The sequence below is a fragment of the Epinephelus fuscoguttatus genome, linkage group LG24 (genome assembly GCF_011397635.1).
Source record: "Epinephelus fuscoguttatus linkage group LG24, E.fuscoguttatus.final_Chr_v1".
Classification (NCBI taxonomy): Eukaryota; Metazoa; Chordata; class Actinopteri; order Perciformes; family Serranidae; genus Epinephelus; species Epinephelus fuscoguttatus.
The window spans coordinates 875,511-892,694 of NC_064775.1; the positions used below are offsets into that span (position 1 = coordinate 875,511).

The following is a 17,184-nucleotide window of genomic DNA, read 5'->3' on the forward strand; positions in this document are numbered from 1 at the left end:
AAAAACCGATTCGTCTTTGAGACGAACATAAAAGACAAACAAGTGAATGAGAACAAAGAGGCCGACGGTGAAACGAGCACGAACTTTCAAACAAAGTGATTGTGTTGCTCCGCTGTGTGAAACCAAGATACAACTTCAGCAGGAAACAACTCCAGAAGAATAACATTTAAACGTGTTACAGTAACATCGTAAAATTATGATTTAAAATTGTTGAAAATATGAAGGTGAATGTGCCCCCTGGAAAACGTTCGTCACACTCGACCTTTATTGGAACTGCAGCATGATTGTATCCTCTAAACAAATGAACGTTAAACATTTTCTTCATAAAAAAAAACAAACAGATTTGTTCCCCCTAATGTTAGAGAGGAGGCTTAAACTTCTTCTCAGACGTTAAACTGGAGGGAAGTCTCAAAAACACCACATGAGCCCTGTCAGCCTCACAGAAATACGACAAATGACCACAGATTCATCACCACGCATTTCGTGACGCTGACACGCAGTGTGTTAAAGTGACATATCATTGGAAAGTCAAATACGAACAGTCACAGTTTTAAACATGTGGTTAACGTTGTAGCTTTAGGGAAAAAAAACACTCAGGTTTCGGAAAACATTGTGGTTTTGATTCAAATAACTTCGTACGGGACATAAGTGATGTGAAGTTACGAAAAGTTACGCTACTACACTGATGTGAACATTGGCCTCTGGGGTGAAAGTCCGTGTTTGTTTGACCATCATCATCCTCACTGTGACCACGTCACATGTCCATGTTTGCTCATGGTGAATTTGCATGTGACGTCCAAGGTACCCTGGGTGTGTTGGTTGTTGACGTTCTGGGACGCCATGTCAACTTCAGCCTGTTACATGCATTGTCTGTTTTCAAAATACACTTCTGTTTTCACAGGAAATGTACAGTTTGATACAGTCTCTTTCAAAATAAAAGCACTACGTCGGTACAACACCACCAACTGATGTTTTTTTTCCTTCAACAACACATGTGGTCACGTTTAGGACAAAAGAACAGGGTTTGGCTTTACAATCTTACAGGAAGTGAACACCGGCCTCCTGGGTGAAAGTTGGTGGATCCATCCATCGGGCTTTAAATATGTTTTGTGAAATTCAGAAATATTCAATTAATTAATTAAGGTCAGTTAAGGTCGCTAAAGGTCACTTAAGGTCACTAAAGGTCAGTCCTGATAAAGCACTTCCTGTCCGCAGCACACGATGAACGACTCTTCATTACAAACAAAGTGATGAAGACGAAGCAGCCTGGGACGTGTGGAGAATCACAACAACAGATTTTATTTATCACAACAACAAATAAACATTCATCAACATTCAGCTCCTGAATGAACCCTCGTTACTCTCCGCGAACCAACGCTAACGTCCCAACGGGCTGACGGTCACCACGGGAACATTTCATAAACATGGTTATTTATATTTAACATTGAATATAATGTTTAGAATTATTCAATTAAACATACACAGATCGTATCGTGTCAATAAATATAAATATACAGTAATGAATGGGTTTATATGGAGGGTTTGTTCCCCCCTCTGCCCGTCTGCTCAGGTTGAGTTTGGTCACCACCACTTGGCGGCGGGCAGCAGGGAGGGTTTGACCCTCCGTCCAGGGTTTAAGGCGTTCCTGACCTCTGTCTCCAGATGAATGCCAGGCACCTTGAAAATGGACACTGCTGGAAAACCAGAGAAGAAGAGAAATGACTTGTGGGAAGTGGCTGTGTTGGTGCGTCGCTCTGTGTGTGTAAGGGCGAGTTCTTACTGTCCCTGAGGTGCATGATGGGAGGAGGCAGCGTGCTGAAGTACGGGTGCCTCAGGGAGTCCTGGGCCGAGATCCGGTCTGCGGGGACCCCCTTCAACATCCTCTGGACCAGGTCTTCTGTCTTATAGGGCAGCTGGTCCAACCTGGTCCACATCAAAACAGCAGGCCTCATGCTTACATGCTAACACTTTACTGTAGACTTTTTAAAACAACAATACGCTATGATAACATACTAAGACTTAACCATTAACTTTATTAAACAACAGTAGGCTACACACTAACATGCTTACACTTTACCATACAATTTACAGCAGAAGGCTAACATGCTAATACAATCTACACTAAACAGATGGCTACATGCTAACATGCCAACACTTTACCATATAGTTTGTTTAACAACATTAGACTACATGCTAACATACTAACATACCATGCAGTTTAATAAACACCAATTAGCCACAATCTAACATCTACTATACACTTTATTAACCAACAGTGGGCTTCAAGCAAATATGCTAATGGTTTACCATAGACTTTAAACAGTGGCCTTCATGCTAACACACTAACACTTTGCTATACACTTAACAACAGCAGGCTACATGCTGACTTTACTACAGTTCAGTTATTCTTTATAGTGTAGATGTTTTCCTGAGAAAATAGGGGGAATAAATCACAAAATAAAAAACAAACAAAATAACCAATAATTCAAATGATATTTATTATGTGTCTTTACCTTTTCCAAACGCTCCTCAGCTGCTTCGGCTTGGAGTGAAGAAAAAACTCTGTGGAGAGAAACAAAACCAGTTCACCATTAATAATAATAATAATAATAATAATAATAATAATACTTATAATTATAAAAAAAATAAATAAAATGAAAGAAGAAGAATCACTGTTGACTTCAATGGTTTGATGTCGCCTCCTGGTGGTCACTGTGACACACTGCTGAAATACAGTGACTGATCATTCAATCAATAATCAATAAATCAACTCGGGGAAAGACGTCTGAAATATTACTTTAACAAACAGTGCATAAAAACAAACAATAAACAACTCCCAGATGATTTATTTCACATGTGGCTATACCATTAAAAGATGAAATAAGATTTAATTTTTAATAAACAACAAAATAAAATGATTTCTTTTGTCCTGCAGGTTAGTTAATAAATAAATAAATAAATAAACAGATTAAAATACATAAAGAATATTAATTTGGAGAATGTTGACATACAGAATATTAAAAAATGAAAATAAAATTGAGAATTAAAAAAAAGATTTACTTGGTAATTTAAAATAGAGAAATAAATGAATAATGACGCAAATATTATAATAAAAATAAAAGATATTTTGACATGCTAACACTTTACCACAGGCTATTAAACAACAGTAGACTACATGCTAGCATGCTAACACAATGCTACAGTATAGACTCTGCTACAACAATAAACTTTGTTAAGTTAAACAACAGTAAGCTACTTGCTAACATGCCAAGACTTTACCATACACTTTGTTTAACAACAATAAGCAACATGCTAACACCTTACCATACACTAAACAACAGCAGGCTCCATGCTAACATGCTAACACCTAACAAGTAATATAATAAAAAATACTTTGCTTAATGCAAGATAAAAGTATAAAATAAAGAAGGAATAAACAAACTAAATAAAACATATTTTGATAAATATATAAGAATAAGAGTATTAAATCAAAGAATGACGTCAATAATATGAAGTAAATTAATAAAATAATTATCAAAAATGTAATTAAAAATTGACCAACTGATTAATGTATATATGCAAATATATATATATATATATATATATATTGAACTGACCTGGTTTATAATTTGGCAGCTGGCTGACTCCAGGCCAGCTGTCCTCTGTGGGGACACCCAGGACCTGCAGGGACACAAGACTTTATTTAATTAAATTTCATTCTCATCAGTATCTAATATCATAATGGTAATAATAATAATAATAATAATAATAATAATAATAATAAATGTGTGAGCTGTCAACTTTTCATCACCGTCCAGATCTTCTTTAGTTGCTCAAACACATCAGTGACTCCGGGGAACGCCGGCGCCCCCTGCAGCATCTCTACGAAGATACACCCTGCTCCCCTGATTCAAACGCACAAAACTTTATTTTAAAATCACACTGTCATAATCTGTATGTACACGTCACCACCTGAACACAAACAGGAAACAGAAAGAAAACATGTGACAGACAAATCTGTGATGACATCAGCAGGAGGAGAGCTAGTCAAAATTAGCTGTTAGCAGCTTCTCAAAGTTAGCTGTTAGCAGGTAGATAACTTTAGCTGTTAGCAGCTAGTTAATCTTAGCTGTTAGCAGCTAGTTACTGTTAGCTATTAGCAGCTAGTTAATGTTAGCAGCTAGTTAAAATTAATTTTTAGCAGTTGATGTTAGTTGTTAGCAGCTACTTAATTTTAGCGGTTAACAGCAGGTTAATGTTAGCTATTACCAGCTAGTTAACATGTGCTGTTAGCACCTAGTTAATGTTAGCTGTTAGCAGCTAGTCAAAGTAAGCTGTTACCAGCAGGTTAAAGTAAGCTGTGATCACCTAGATAATGTTAGCTGTTAGCAGCCAGTTATGTTAGCGGTTAGCAGCTAGTTCACATTAGCAATTAGTTAATGTTAGCTGTTAGCACCTAGTTAAAGTTAGGTGATAACAGGTAATTAAAGTTAGCTGTTACCAACTAGTTTACATTAGCTGTTACAGTTAGTCAGAGTCAGCAGTTAGTTTGGGATGTTAGCTCCTAGCAACTAATTAAATTAAAGTTTGCTGTTAACAGCTAGTTAATGTTAGTTGTTAGCAGCTAGTTTACGTTAGCTGTTAGCAGCTAGTTAATGTTAGCTGTTAACAGCATTAATTTTAGAGCAGTTTAATAAAGGGAAGAGTTATTTTAAGTTTTATTAAAGTTGTTTCATCAGTGTATATGACTGAGTTAGTGCTTATTCAAAGGTCACATCTGTTTGTGTCATTTCTGTGAAGATACACTTGGCTCCTCTGATTCAAACACAGAGAACTTTATTTAAACTGACATTGTCAGAAGCTTCCTCCACATGAGCTGATTTTTCTGACGTCATAAAACTGTTGTAAAAATGTGAGCTTGTCGGTGCTGACCAGATGTCCAGAGCGGTGGAGTAGTCTGTGGATCCCAGCAGGACATCAGGGGGGCGGTACCACAGCGTCACCACCTCAGAGGAGAAGGTCTGACTGGGGATGGACTTGGACCGAGCCAGACCTGAAACCAGAACCAGTCAGATCCAGTTTGCATACGTGTTAGAGAAATCTGTGAGTCTGAACAGAAGTCAGTGGGAAGAGTTTATGAATGACTAATTTTATGGTGGATAAATTTAATGTCTGTCTAAATGTTCTGTCATGGTGAGTTGTTGGTGACGTGAATGTTGCGGGGACGAAGTCACTCCTGACCGAAGTCGGCTAGCTTGAGTTCTCCCAGGTAGCTGATGAGCAGGTTATGAGGCTTCAGGTCTCTGTGGAGGATCCTCCTGCTGTGGATGAAGCAGAGCGCTCGCAGAAGCTGGAACATGAAGAGCTACAACAACAACATATTATTATTATTATTTATCATGAAAGGAGACCTGTTAAGTCTAATTTATTTTGGTACCTGATGATAGACCCTGGTGTTGTGTGAGTGCAGGTGTGAACGGATCCTTGTGTGAGTACAGGTATGAACAGATCCTTATGTGTGAGTGCAGGTGTGAATGAATCCTTATGTGTAAGCGCAGGTGTGAATGGATCCTTATATGTGAGCGCAGGTGTGAACAGATCCTTGTGTGAGTGCAGGTGTGAACGGATCCTTATGTGTAAGCGCAGGTGTGAACATATCCTTATGTGAGCGCAGGTGTGAACATATCCTTATGTGAGCGCAGGTGTGAACAGATCCTTATGTGAGCGCAGGTGTGAACAGATCCTTGTGTGAGTGCAGGTGTGAACGGATCCTTATGTGTAAGCGCAGGTGTGAACGGATCCTTGTGTGAGCACAGGTGTGAACGGATCCTTGTGTGAGTGCAGGTGTGAACAGATCCTTATGTGAGTGCAGGTGTGAACTGATCCTTATGTGAGTGCAGGTGTGAACGGATCCTTATGTGAGTGCAGGTGTGAACGGATCCTTATGTGAGCACAGGTGTGAACGGATCCTTGTGTGAGTGCAGGTGTGAACGGATCCTTGTGTGAGCACAGGTGTGAACGGATCCTTGTGTGAGTGCAGGTGTGAACGGATCCTTATGTGAGTGCAGGTGTGAACGGATCCTTATGTGAGTACAGGTGTGAACGGATCCTTGTGTGAGTGCAGGTGTGAACGGATCCTTATGTGTGAGTGCAGGTGTGAACGGATCCTTATGTGAGCACAGGTGTGAATGGATCCTTATGTGTGAGTGCAGGTGTGAAAGGATCCTTATATGAGTACAGGTGTGAACAGATCCTTATGTGAGTGCAGGTGTGAATGGATCCTTATGTGTGAGTGCAGGTGTGAACGGATCCTTATGTGAGTACAGGTGTGAGCGGATCCTTGTGTGAGTGCAGGTGTGAACGGATCCTTGTGTGAGTGCAGGTGTGAACGGATCCTTATGTGTGAACGCAGGTGTGAACGGACCCTGACGTTGTGTGAGTGCAGTCCTCCGGGGTGATCAGTGAGGTACTGGGCCAGATCTGTTTGCTGCAACGACACCAGAAGAAGAAAGATGATCAGCAATGGAACGCGTGAAAGATGTTTTATAATTCAAACTTATTTACGATACGTTTCTCACCACATATTCGAAGACGAAGGTCAGAGACTCTTGGGTGTGAATGATGTCATGGAGGACGACGATGTTGGCGTGTTTCAGACCCTTGAGCAGAGACGCTGCACACACACAAAAAACAGGAAACGCACTGTAAAAAATAACAACTACTCCAGGAAACACACTGTAAAAAGTAAAACCCAGAGGATAAAAGTGTGTGTGCAGTGATCACCTTCCCTGATGGCGGTGAACGGGACGCCCTCCTCTGTCTTCATACGAATCACCTTCAGCGCCACCAGCTGTCCGTTTATCCTCAACAAGCAACATTCACAGTGAACACAGCAAAATGTACCGAGAGTATCAAGGTCAACGTTCTGCTGCTGCAGAAGAACGTCATGGTTAAATTACGCCCAACAATGAGTGAGCAGCTCCAGTGTGCAGTGGCCTCATGGAGGTACAGATCATCATCACTGGTGCTGATGAAGACTCACACAGTGCTCAGCAGATAAATCTATGATCAGTACTCTGAGCAGACTGACCTGCTGATTCCTTTGTAGACGGAGGCGTACGCTCCTTCACCCAGTTTCTCCAGACTCAGGTAAGAATGAGTCGCTCCAAACTGAAGACCTGGTTTCTGATCAGAGGACACATGTCACACATCAGGTCACGTATCAAACTTTATACTGATGTTTCCTCTCAGGGGTCAGAGGCCAGGTATGGCTTTATGCCTTTAGAAGGCAAAAGGCATAAAGCAACAGAGACAGCGTAGCCAGGAGCTAATGAGGGGAATAGAGAACAGGTGAGGTGCAGGGAGGAGATCAGGTGATGGGAGGACTGAGGACAGGTGCAGGACAGGTGAAGGACAGGTGCAGGACAGGTGCAGGACAGGTGGAGGACAGGTGCAGAACAGGTGCAGGACAGGTGGAGGACAGGTGAAGGACAGGTGGAGGACAGGTGTGATGTTTCTCTGACCCAGGTGAAGGGTTCCTCGCAGCTGTTCCTTCCCAGCGGGTCGCTATTGCTGCGTCCTCGCTGCTGTCGGAACCGTCGGACCTGCAGGGTGTGGAACCAGTGAGGGTGGGACCCTGAGCTGGACTGATCTGGATCCAGCTGGGACAAGCAGACAGAGAGAAAAAGAAAAAAAGTTTCTCAAACAGGAAGTGATGTTACTCAAAAGGAAAATGGTGTTACTCAAACAGGAAGTAATTTTGCTCAAACAGGAAGTGATGTTACTCCAATGTGAAGTAAAGTTACTCAAAACAAGAAGTAATGTTACTCAAAAGGAAAATGGTGTTACTCAAACAGGAAGTAATGTTACTCAAATGGGAAGTAATCTTGCTGAAACAGGAAGTGATGTTATTCAAACAGGAGTACAGTGGTGCAGGAAGTATTCAGATCCTTTTATTGAGCGAGTACTGATACCACACTGTAAAAAACACTCTGTAGTAAAAGTCATGCTTTGAAACATGACTTCAGTCAAAGTGTGTAAGAACGATCAGGAAAATATTTACAAGCTGAAAGTAAAAATACTTCACGCAGAATATTTTCATGTGTTTAATAAATAAACGAAGTGTGTTCTTCATTTATAAAGTTAAACTAAAGTTATGAAACAGCGGTGGTGGAGTAGAAGAAGAAGTGGCATCAAGTAAAGTAAAAGTACCTCCACCTTGTACGTCAGCACAGTACTCGAGTAAATGTACTTAGTTACATTCCAGCACTGCTCAAACAGGAGTTGTTGTCGTACCTCAGCAGGAGGGAGGGAGGTTGAACTCCTGCTCTTCCTGAAGCTGAGCCCCTCCATCTTCACTTCCTCCTCCTCCTCTTCTTCTTCTCCTTCCCTTCTCCCCTTCTCCTCATCCTCATCTTCCTCACCACAGCAGCACCTCCTCACCCACCTCCCGGCCTCCGTCACCCACCGGGACAAGTCCTCCATCTTTTCCTCCTTCTTTACTCCTCTTCCTCCTCCTCCTCTCTGTGTCTCATATGACTCACATGGTTCAGGACGAGCAAACAGGGTCCCATGACTGTCTCTGTGTCTCAGTCCACAACAACAGAGTCCTTTCAGCACAGTGAGTGTGTGCTGCCCCCCAGAGGCCACAGTCAGGAACCACAGCGCTCACCACACTTCATTCATTCATTCATCTTCTAACCGCTTCATCCTCTCACCCAACTTATTTCTTGTAATTCATTATTATAGTGTTTTGTTGAGTTTAATAAACTTCATGCAATTTCAAAAGAAAAGTTCTTGTGTGTCAGAATTTATGATTTTTTGTGTTGTTTATTGTAGTTTTTATTTTTTAAACTTTATCACGTACAGTTTTTATTCTAATTTATTCTATTGTCATTTTCTTTATGTGTCGTTATTAATTCAGCCTAGAGTTCATTATATCTGTTTAATACAAAATGTATTTGTATCAAATTAGGTTGTCATTGTTTAATCAGCTTACTGCTTTATAAATAATTAAAACGCTTTGTTCGTCATACTGATCGTGTTTCTTAAATAATTGTATATTTTATTTTTAGTTTTTATGATTATTATTTTCTTTAAATGTATCTCTTTTTTTTAAAAATATCTTTAAATCTTTTAAAGAGTCATTACTATAAATATTGTTCATTTTTTAATTATATTTTTTGTTTTATTTACACTATATTTGACAATTATAATTTTCTTAGTGTTTTATACTTGTAATTAATTCTAACTTTTTGCACTGTTAATTATTAAATTTGAAAAACTTTCATTTTATTGTAGATTTTGTTTCGTGCTCTTCATCAGTTTATATATTTGTTTTTTCCGCTGTCATTTTGTTTAATGATTAAAGCCTAAATTTTTAATGTGTATTTAATTGAAATATTTTTTATACCATTATTCCTTTAGCTTCCTTTTTCATTTCATTTTTAATTTATTAGTAGATCGTCGTTTAAATGTATGTTTTTCACACTTATTTTCCTACTCTTGTTGAGAATATATCTTTTAATTTGTTTTCATAAATATTGTCCAGCATTTGTCTTATTTGCGTAATATCTGGTTACAAATTCATTCTTAAAATGTTCTCCTTGTTTTTTTATTTGATAAATGTATAAAATTCAAATGACTTTTTATTTTATTGTCTCTTATGAAGCGGAGATATTTAGACGTCAGTGTGTCAGTGACAAACAAACAAAACATTTGGAGACACTCAGGCTGCAGTTTGATGCGTTTTAATTCTGATCAAATATTCACAACGAGAGAATCAAATATAAGTTAATATTCTGATATAAAACATATTTACATTTGTTTCCTCTGAAGAGTGATGTTTCCTGGCAGCACCTGAACGCACCGTCCTGAGTTCATCTTCAGACTAAATGTTGCATAAATAAAGTCATTTAAAGGACCAGTCCTCAGCTTTACTGATGATGATGATGATGATGATGATGATGAAGGTGAGGGGGGTCAGGACTGAACCAGCTCCAGTTTGGTTTCTGAAGACGACGGCGCTTCGACGATTTCTCCGGACATGAACGCCTCCTGAAACAAACAGAAAAACATCACTGAAGACTTCCTGCCAGGGTCTCTTGTTTTGAAGGAGGACTTCCTGTAGCTTGGTGACGTCATCACATCCCTCCTGCCCCTGAGACGTTTACTGACCTGATCGTAGATGACTTTAACGATGAGCGAGCAGCTCGGACAAGTCGCCACGTCCTCGCCGTTTTCCAGATCCTCCTGTAAACAACAACAAGAGTCAGAGCTCACGACACGCTTCATGAATCTTTGAACACTGAACCAAACTCCAGTCAAAAAATAACATATTATACGTCCTCATCTTCTAACAAGCCTTAAACAAGATAAGAGACATCACTGTGAAATACCACAAATACATTAAACAGTGAGTGATGATGAGGAGGTGCTCTGTGCGCCGAGTTCACACGAACATCTCAAACATTCGTGAAACATGTAAAACATGTCTCACAGCCCTGTATACAAGTCACTGGGAAGGTATGACTTAAAATTATATGATTCTTACTTGGAGTTTGGTGCGAAGTTCTTTTCCAAGACAAACATCATGAAGATGAATAATCACGACCCTTAATTAATTACTGAAAATCATAAAACGTCGACTGCTACAAAACAACACTGGCTGTCTTCGACCATAAAGTGGAGAAAAAAGGAACCAAACTCCATTCACAAACTGACACATTCTACACCTCTGTCTTCATTTGTTTTCTGGCAACTTTCTTGTGGGCATGACTTGATAGCTTTTATATATCAATACAAATTATCACTAAATCTCTGCCGAATTCATTATAAATGAGCAGCTACTAGTAAAAAACGATTAAATGTTAGTTTTACACGTAAGAAGGGTCACTGAGGCGGAATAACCTTAAAGTGAGCGGATTTTATAAGCAGTTTGGTGTGACGTAACGTTACACCACAAGCCTGAAGTTAGCTGTTAGCATTCCGGTTACTTACTTTAGTTATGGCAAACTTGTCTCCGCAGGGACACGGGAAATAATACGTCTCGGTTTCGTCGTCATACTCAAAGTCCTCGATCTCGATTTCGTCGTGAAACACCGACATGTTGTCCGAAAACCGGCCGCAGGAACCTGCGACGCCGTCAGCTGCTCATCTGTGTGGAAGCGTGAGCGGCGGCGCGGTGTGATGACGCAGTGGGCCGTCGTCTCAGGAGTCTGACGCAATATTTCAGACTTTAAAATGGCAGGAAGTGTCAGAGCTTTTTTTTTGTAAACTTTATTTACATTTCAATTATATACAAAAGCTCTCGATAGGAACATGTGCATTCTTGTTACAATACAAGGATATTCCCATAAATAAAATCAACAAGGCTGTAAACATAAAAAGATACTAAAATAAAACAAAAAAGGAAATTAAGAAAACAAGGCACTTAATTCATATTAGACTTCAAAAACCCAAATATTTCGTTGCAATTCCACTCAATTTACAAATAGGCATATATACATTTAACAGCTTCGAGGAAGAAAAATATTTATTTAGTTCGTTTTTAAACCAAACTATTGAGGGCGGTTTATTTTTCCATTTGCATGAATGGATATGATATTTGCCCAAAATTATAATAATACTGACCAGTTCTGAAAATTCTTTGGTAAGATTATCTTTATATAAAAGAATCGGATGTTCATCAATTGGTGTGACATTTTCTATTTTATCACCTAACCAGTCAAAAACATCCTGCCAAAAATGTGATGTCACTGAACAAGAATAAAAAAGATGTTCAGTAGTTTCACAATCCGCATTACAAAAACAACATGGCTCAACCTCAAATCCAAACATTTTCTTTAATGTTTCTGCAGCTGGATAATAGCCATTAATAATGTTAAATTGCAATTCTTTGGCTTTTGGGGTGATTGGCCATTTCAAATATTTTGTAAAATTGTTTACAATTTTTAGATTACTTTCTCTCATTCCAATGTTTGTTGCCCTTGTATGACCATAAAAAAGGTTCTGCATGAACACCTTTCGTATTATTTTATTATTGCAATTTTTTTTTATCAGTAATTAGCATTTGTTCAATTTTTAAATCTGGTAGCACTATCTGTACATTGGAATGAGAGACAGTATTTTTTCTCAACTGTATTAGTGGAACTGGAATAGCTTTACATATTTTGTTGTATTCCCTATAACAGCACTGCATGTTGAATTTTTCATTTAAAGAGTTGAGTTGTAAGATTGAACCATGTTCATCCAAGAGGTCAGCAACAAAAATTATTTTCTTATCACACCATTTTTGATTGAATAAGGTTTTTCTATTTGATGTAATTGTTCTATTGTTCCACAAGGTGAAGCTATGTGGACTAAAGTTGTGGACAAATATAATTTTCCAGTATCTCAACACTTGTTCATGAAATTTTGACAATTTCAATGGACCGATACATCGGCCGGCCGATATATCGGGCCGATACTTGAGTTTTTTTACTTGTATCGGCATCGGCCGATATGTGCGTGGGTTCGTGGATTTATTTTTCCCTGGCACTTTTTTTCATTTGAAAGTATGTGGTTAAGTTGAACAAAGCTGTTGAATCCTACTGTGTACAGAAGTTGTTGTTTTATTTATGCTTCAGCTTAAATATTTGTTTATTTTATAAAGACATTACTGGAAGATTTAAGAGCACTGAACTCTTTTTTTATTTGAATGTATAATAATAATAATAATAATAATAATAATAATAATAATAATAATAATAATAATAATAATAATAATAACAATAATAATAATATTCTACCTGTTCTACCTTAACTTTCCATCTTGTTTTAGTATTTTTTACTGTTCAATAAATGTTTCTTATTTTAGCAGTATCGGCCCCAAATATCGGCTCAAGAAAATTGGCAGTCCATAATCGGCTATCGGCTAAGGGTGATGGAAAAAAATCGGTATCGGCATCGGCCCTAAAAAATCCATATCGGTCTATCCCTAAGTGTTAGAGCTCAGTTTCCGGAGTTACAGGACTGAAGACAGGTGGAGGAGTTTAGACCTGATGGAGACACAGAGACAGTTTGTCCCTCTGTCCTCTCAGCTGCTGAAATAACAAACACTGGTTAAATTACATTTAAAACGTTTAATACATTTAAACACAAATAATAAACTGAGAGAAACAAACTGAACAAGATTTAATCTCTGCAGCTCTGTTTGTACTTCCTGCTGATGTCCACCAGAGGCCGCCATGACACCGGAAACCAGCAGCCGATAGGTGAGACTAATGATTGATTATCAAAACATCATTTATTTTAATTATTATAAACGTTATTCTTTTACCACTACATTTAGAGGCAATATGTTTAAATGGATCGATCACAGGTAAAATAAATTAAATTAAAGTGTGGAAAACAATAAAAAAAATAGAAGATAATTAAAAAAAAAACCCAAAACGATTAAAATAAAGGGATTTAGTTTTAAAAATAAACGCAGGAAAATTTAATTTTGTTAATTCTAAAATAAAAAATTAAAATATACTCATATATGAATTTCTAAGTTACTGTTCATTGAACATAAAATCAATTTAAAAAAGAATAAACTAATGATTAAATAATAATAAACTATAGAGATAGATGAATAATGTATAATAAAGCGTTGAAATGATCCAAAAAGAAACCTAAAAGTATAAATAAAATAAAATAAAAAATAAAATAAAATATATAGTTTTTGTCTTACATGATGTGAGAGGAGAATTTTTTAGAGTTTTTTTTTTTGGACAGTTTAAATCAGGGGTGTTAAACTGATATTGGTTCATGGGCCATATTTGATCTCAGGTGGGCCGGACCAGTAAAACCACTGTAGAATAACCTTGAGATAATAACGACCTTCACATTTTTCTCTTAGTGTAAAAAAATACATTTATAGCAGTCTGACAGTCTGAGATATCTTCAGAACAAAATGCAGTTTCAACTCGCTGTCATCACATTTCCACTCTCTCTCAGTAATGCTGACGCCATCACGGCAAACTAAAGTTTGAAGCTGTTGAAGAAGCAGGTTGAGTTAGTTTGTCCGTATCCACCAAAAGTGTCTGACACAGATTTGTTTGTACTGAAGCTGCACAATGTTTAACATCTTTAAATCTGACCGCAGGAAGCTGTGCTCTGGTCAGAGAGGAGACACCTCTGAAGCAACATTTTACAGGAAGCAGGATACTCATTTAAGTTGCTCCTCTTACTTTTACAGCCACGTCAACATGAGCTGTGCAAAGTCATCTAGCGGGCTGGATCGGACCCTTTGGGAGGCCGGTTCCGGCCCTCGGGCCGCATGTTTGACCCCCTGGTTTAAATGATTTAACCTGGCCGTCAGAGCGTCTGATTCAGAGGTCCACTGAGAAAATGAAATGATTTATTGGCAGCCTGGATCAGACGCCACAAACGCTGATCAAACCTTCAGGACACGTTAAGTTTCTACTTGAGATCTTGACATTTCCAAAAACACCAGGTTCTGAATTTTGGTAGAAATGTGTTCAGATCTTAAAGTTTCCGGAGAAATCCCAATATATTTTTTTTCCTGGTAAAATTTTTGAGAAATGAGTTTAAAAAGAGCGTCAACTCAAAGACATTCTCCAGTTCTTACTTTTTTTACATGACATGGGAAGAAAATGATACTACAATAAAAATCCTCATTTAAATTCTAAATATTTCTACATATAAGAAGTCTTTCTAAAAACTGTGACAATTTCTATCATCATCTCTCATCATTGAACCATGTCTTCTCAATTATTGCATTAACTGAAACATGGCTTACAGAGGATATGAACTCGCTATTTGAAATCGCTGCCTATACAGCCACACATAGATGTAGAGGAAGTAGAGGTGGTGGAGTTTCTCTCTGTGATCAAAAGGGTCTTGAATTCAAACAAAGAACTGATCTTGAAGTGAAGCTTCAAGACTGCTGCAGTGAAGCTGTTTTTGTAGAGGTTCAAACTGTTGTTCTGAATGAGAAAAAAAGAGTGATTGTAGGTTGTATATATATCGTCCTCCAAATACCGACATCAACAAGTTCAAAGAAGGTCTATTAGATGTGTTGGAACATGTTGATAAGGAGAGTAAACCTTGTTATTTACTAGGTGATTTTAATATCAACCTTCTAAATGGGGAAATCAAACATCACATTGATGACCTCACAAACAAACCGTCCACCAATTACTTCTATCCTCTAATTAACAAGCCTACAAGAATAACTAGTAAATCCTCTACACTGATAGATAATATTTTTACAAATGCCTTTCTTAATGTTATAAAATCTGATATTCTTTATACTGACATCTCAGATCATACTGTATGCCTGTTTTTCAATTCTCTGTTTTGTACGGTGAATCAAGTATGTCTGAACCAAAGAGGTTTTCATTTCGAAGGTTCAATGACAAGAATATTAACAACTTCAGAGAGATGTTGGCAAAATTGTCTTGGGAAGTCGTATATGAGGCATTGAATGTAAATGCAGCTTATAATTATTTTTATACCAAGTTCTATTCTGTTTTTGACCAATGTTTTCCTCTTATAACTAACAGTAACAAAAACACTGCAAGCTTGAACAAACCATGGTTTACTATTGAACTGAAGAAATCTGCTCTGAAGAAAAACAAATTATATAAAAAATACCTACAAAGTCCTGCTCCTTTAAACTATGCTACATACAAAACATTTAGGAACAAATACAACCATCTTCTTAAAAATGCTAAATGGGAGTATTATAGTGACCAATTCAACAGCTCTACAAATAACATTAAATCTACATGGGACACTCTGAAAGAATTGCTCAATATGAGACACAACTGTTCTCCATCCCCGACTGAATTTCAGGATGGCGAAGTAAAGATATCAGAGCCATCCCAAATTGCAAATAGATTTAATGACTTTGTTGTGAATGTGGGACCATGTCTCGCAAAACATTTTGGTTCTCCCACTGATTTTATAAGTAAAGAATATGCTTCCCTAAATGTTTCTGAGCCTGTAAAGACTTCGGAAGTTCTTGATATTATTATGAGTCTCAAAAACTCTTCTCCCGGCCGTGATGAAATTCCAGCCTCTTTGACCAAAAAGGTAGCTTCTTTAATCATTAATCCTTGAACATTCATTTTTTCCATGTCCCTAGAATCAGGTACTATCCCTCAAGCCTTCAAAGTTGCCAAGGTTATTCCGCTCTTTAAATCTGATGATCCATCTGTATTCTCAAACTATCGTCCTATATCAATACCGCCTTGTTATTCTAAAATTCTTGAAAAGCCGGTATATAGTAGAATCATGAAGCACCTAGATACGAACAATATGTCGTTCAAACATCAATATGGGTTTAGAAAAAAATATTCTACATACATGGCTCTTTTGCACCTCAGAGAAAAAATTACTGCTGCTCTGGAGAAAAATGAATACACCTTAGGCATTTTCTTAGATTTATCAAAGGCTTTCGATAAAGTGAATCATGAAATTTTGTTGTCAAAAATGTTATGTTATGGTTTCAAAAAATGGGTTTTACATTGGGTTGATAATTACTTAAACAACAGAGAGCAATTTGTTGTTTTTAATGGTAATCGATCACAGCTGGCTGTACTAAAATGTGGTGTTCCACAGGGATCCATTCTAGGACCCTTGTTGTTTTTGATATATGTTAATGATCTTGCTAATGCATCAAGTTTATTGTCACCTATATTATTCGCTGATGACACAAATCTCTTTGTCACTGACAAGAATTTTGATTCCCTTATTGCCAAAGCAAATGCTGGACTTATTCATTTTTCCCATTGGTTTAAGTTAAACAACTTATCACTCAATGTCAAGAAATCTAACTTCATTATTTTCAGAAATAAGAACAAGAATTACAATTTCTATCAATAACAATGCACTTGCACAAGTTTCATCAGCGAAGTTCTTCGGTGTCAACATTGGTGAGGAACTCTGCTTTAAGAATCATGGCGAACTTGTTTGTAAGACGGTTTCAAAATCGTTGGGCATTATAAAAAGGGTTAAACAGCATTTGAAAAGGAGCACACTTCTAACTTTGTATTACAGTTTAATTTATTTTTACATCTCTTACTGTTATATAATTTGGGCCAGCACTTACCCTTCTTATTTACAAGCAATCCATAGATTTCAGAAATCCTTTGTAAGAATTGCCTCCAACTCTTCTTATTTAGCCCCAACTAA

At 37.7% G+C, this 17,184-nt stretch overlaps 2 protein-coding genes across 3 annotated transcripts; both read right to left on the reverse strand.

The window, feature by feature from the left end:
- Window positions 1–1,315: 1,315 nt before the first annotated feature.
- On the reverse strand, window positions 1,316–8,587 carry cdk15 (cyclin-dependent kinase 15). Of its 2 annotated transcripts, none has more exons than XM_049570081.1 (13): window positions 8,212–8,587; window positions 7,524–7,661; window positions 7,091–7,185; window positions 6,784–6,863; window positions 6,579–6,673; window positions 6,425–6,487; window positions 5,242–5,365; window positions 4,933–5,053; window positions 3,812–3,905; window positions 3,618–3,681; window positions 2,514–2,562; window positions 1,781–1,923; window positions 1,316–1,694 (listed from the first exon to the last, which is right to left on the reverse strand). In XM_049570081.1, the coding sequence occupies exons 1-13, from the start codon at window positions 8,482–8,484 to the stop codon at window positions 1,582–1,584; spliced, it is 1,452 nt and encodes a 483-aa protein (XP_049426038.1). In that variant the 5' UTR covers window positions 8,485–8,587; the 3' UTR covers window positions 1,316–1,581. The 2 variants fall into 2 exon arrangements, with proteins under 2 accessions (XP_049426038.1, XP_049426039.1); XM_049570082.1 differs by having other exon boundaries at window positions 1,318–1,694; window positions 8,296–8,587.
- Window positions 8,588–9,733: 1,146 nt separating this feature from the next.
- Window positions 9,734–11,181, reverse strand: dph3 (diphthamide biosynthesis 3). The gene is made up of 3 exons (XM_049570129.1): window positions 10,999–11,181; window positions 10,177–10,251; window positions 9,734–10,056 (listed from the first exon to the last, which is right to left on the reverse strand). Exons 1-3 carry the CDS (start codon window positions 11,104–11,106, stop codon window positions 9,982–9,984), a joined length of 258 nt encoding a protein of 85 aa, XP_049426086.1. The 5' UTR covers window positions 11,107–11,181; the 3' UTR covers window positions 9,734–9,981.
- Between the last annotated feature and the right edge of the window lie 6,003 nt (window positions 11,182–17,184).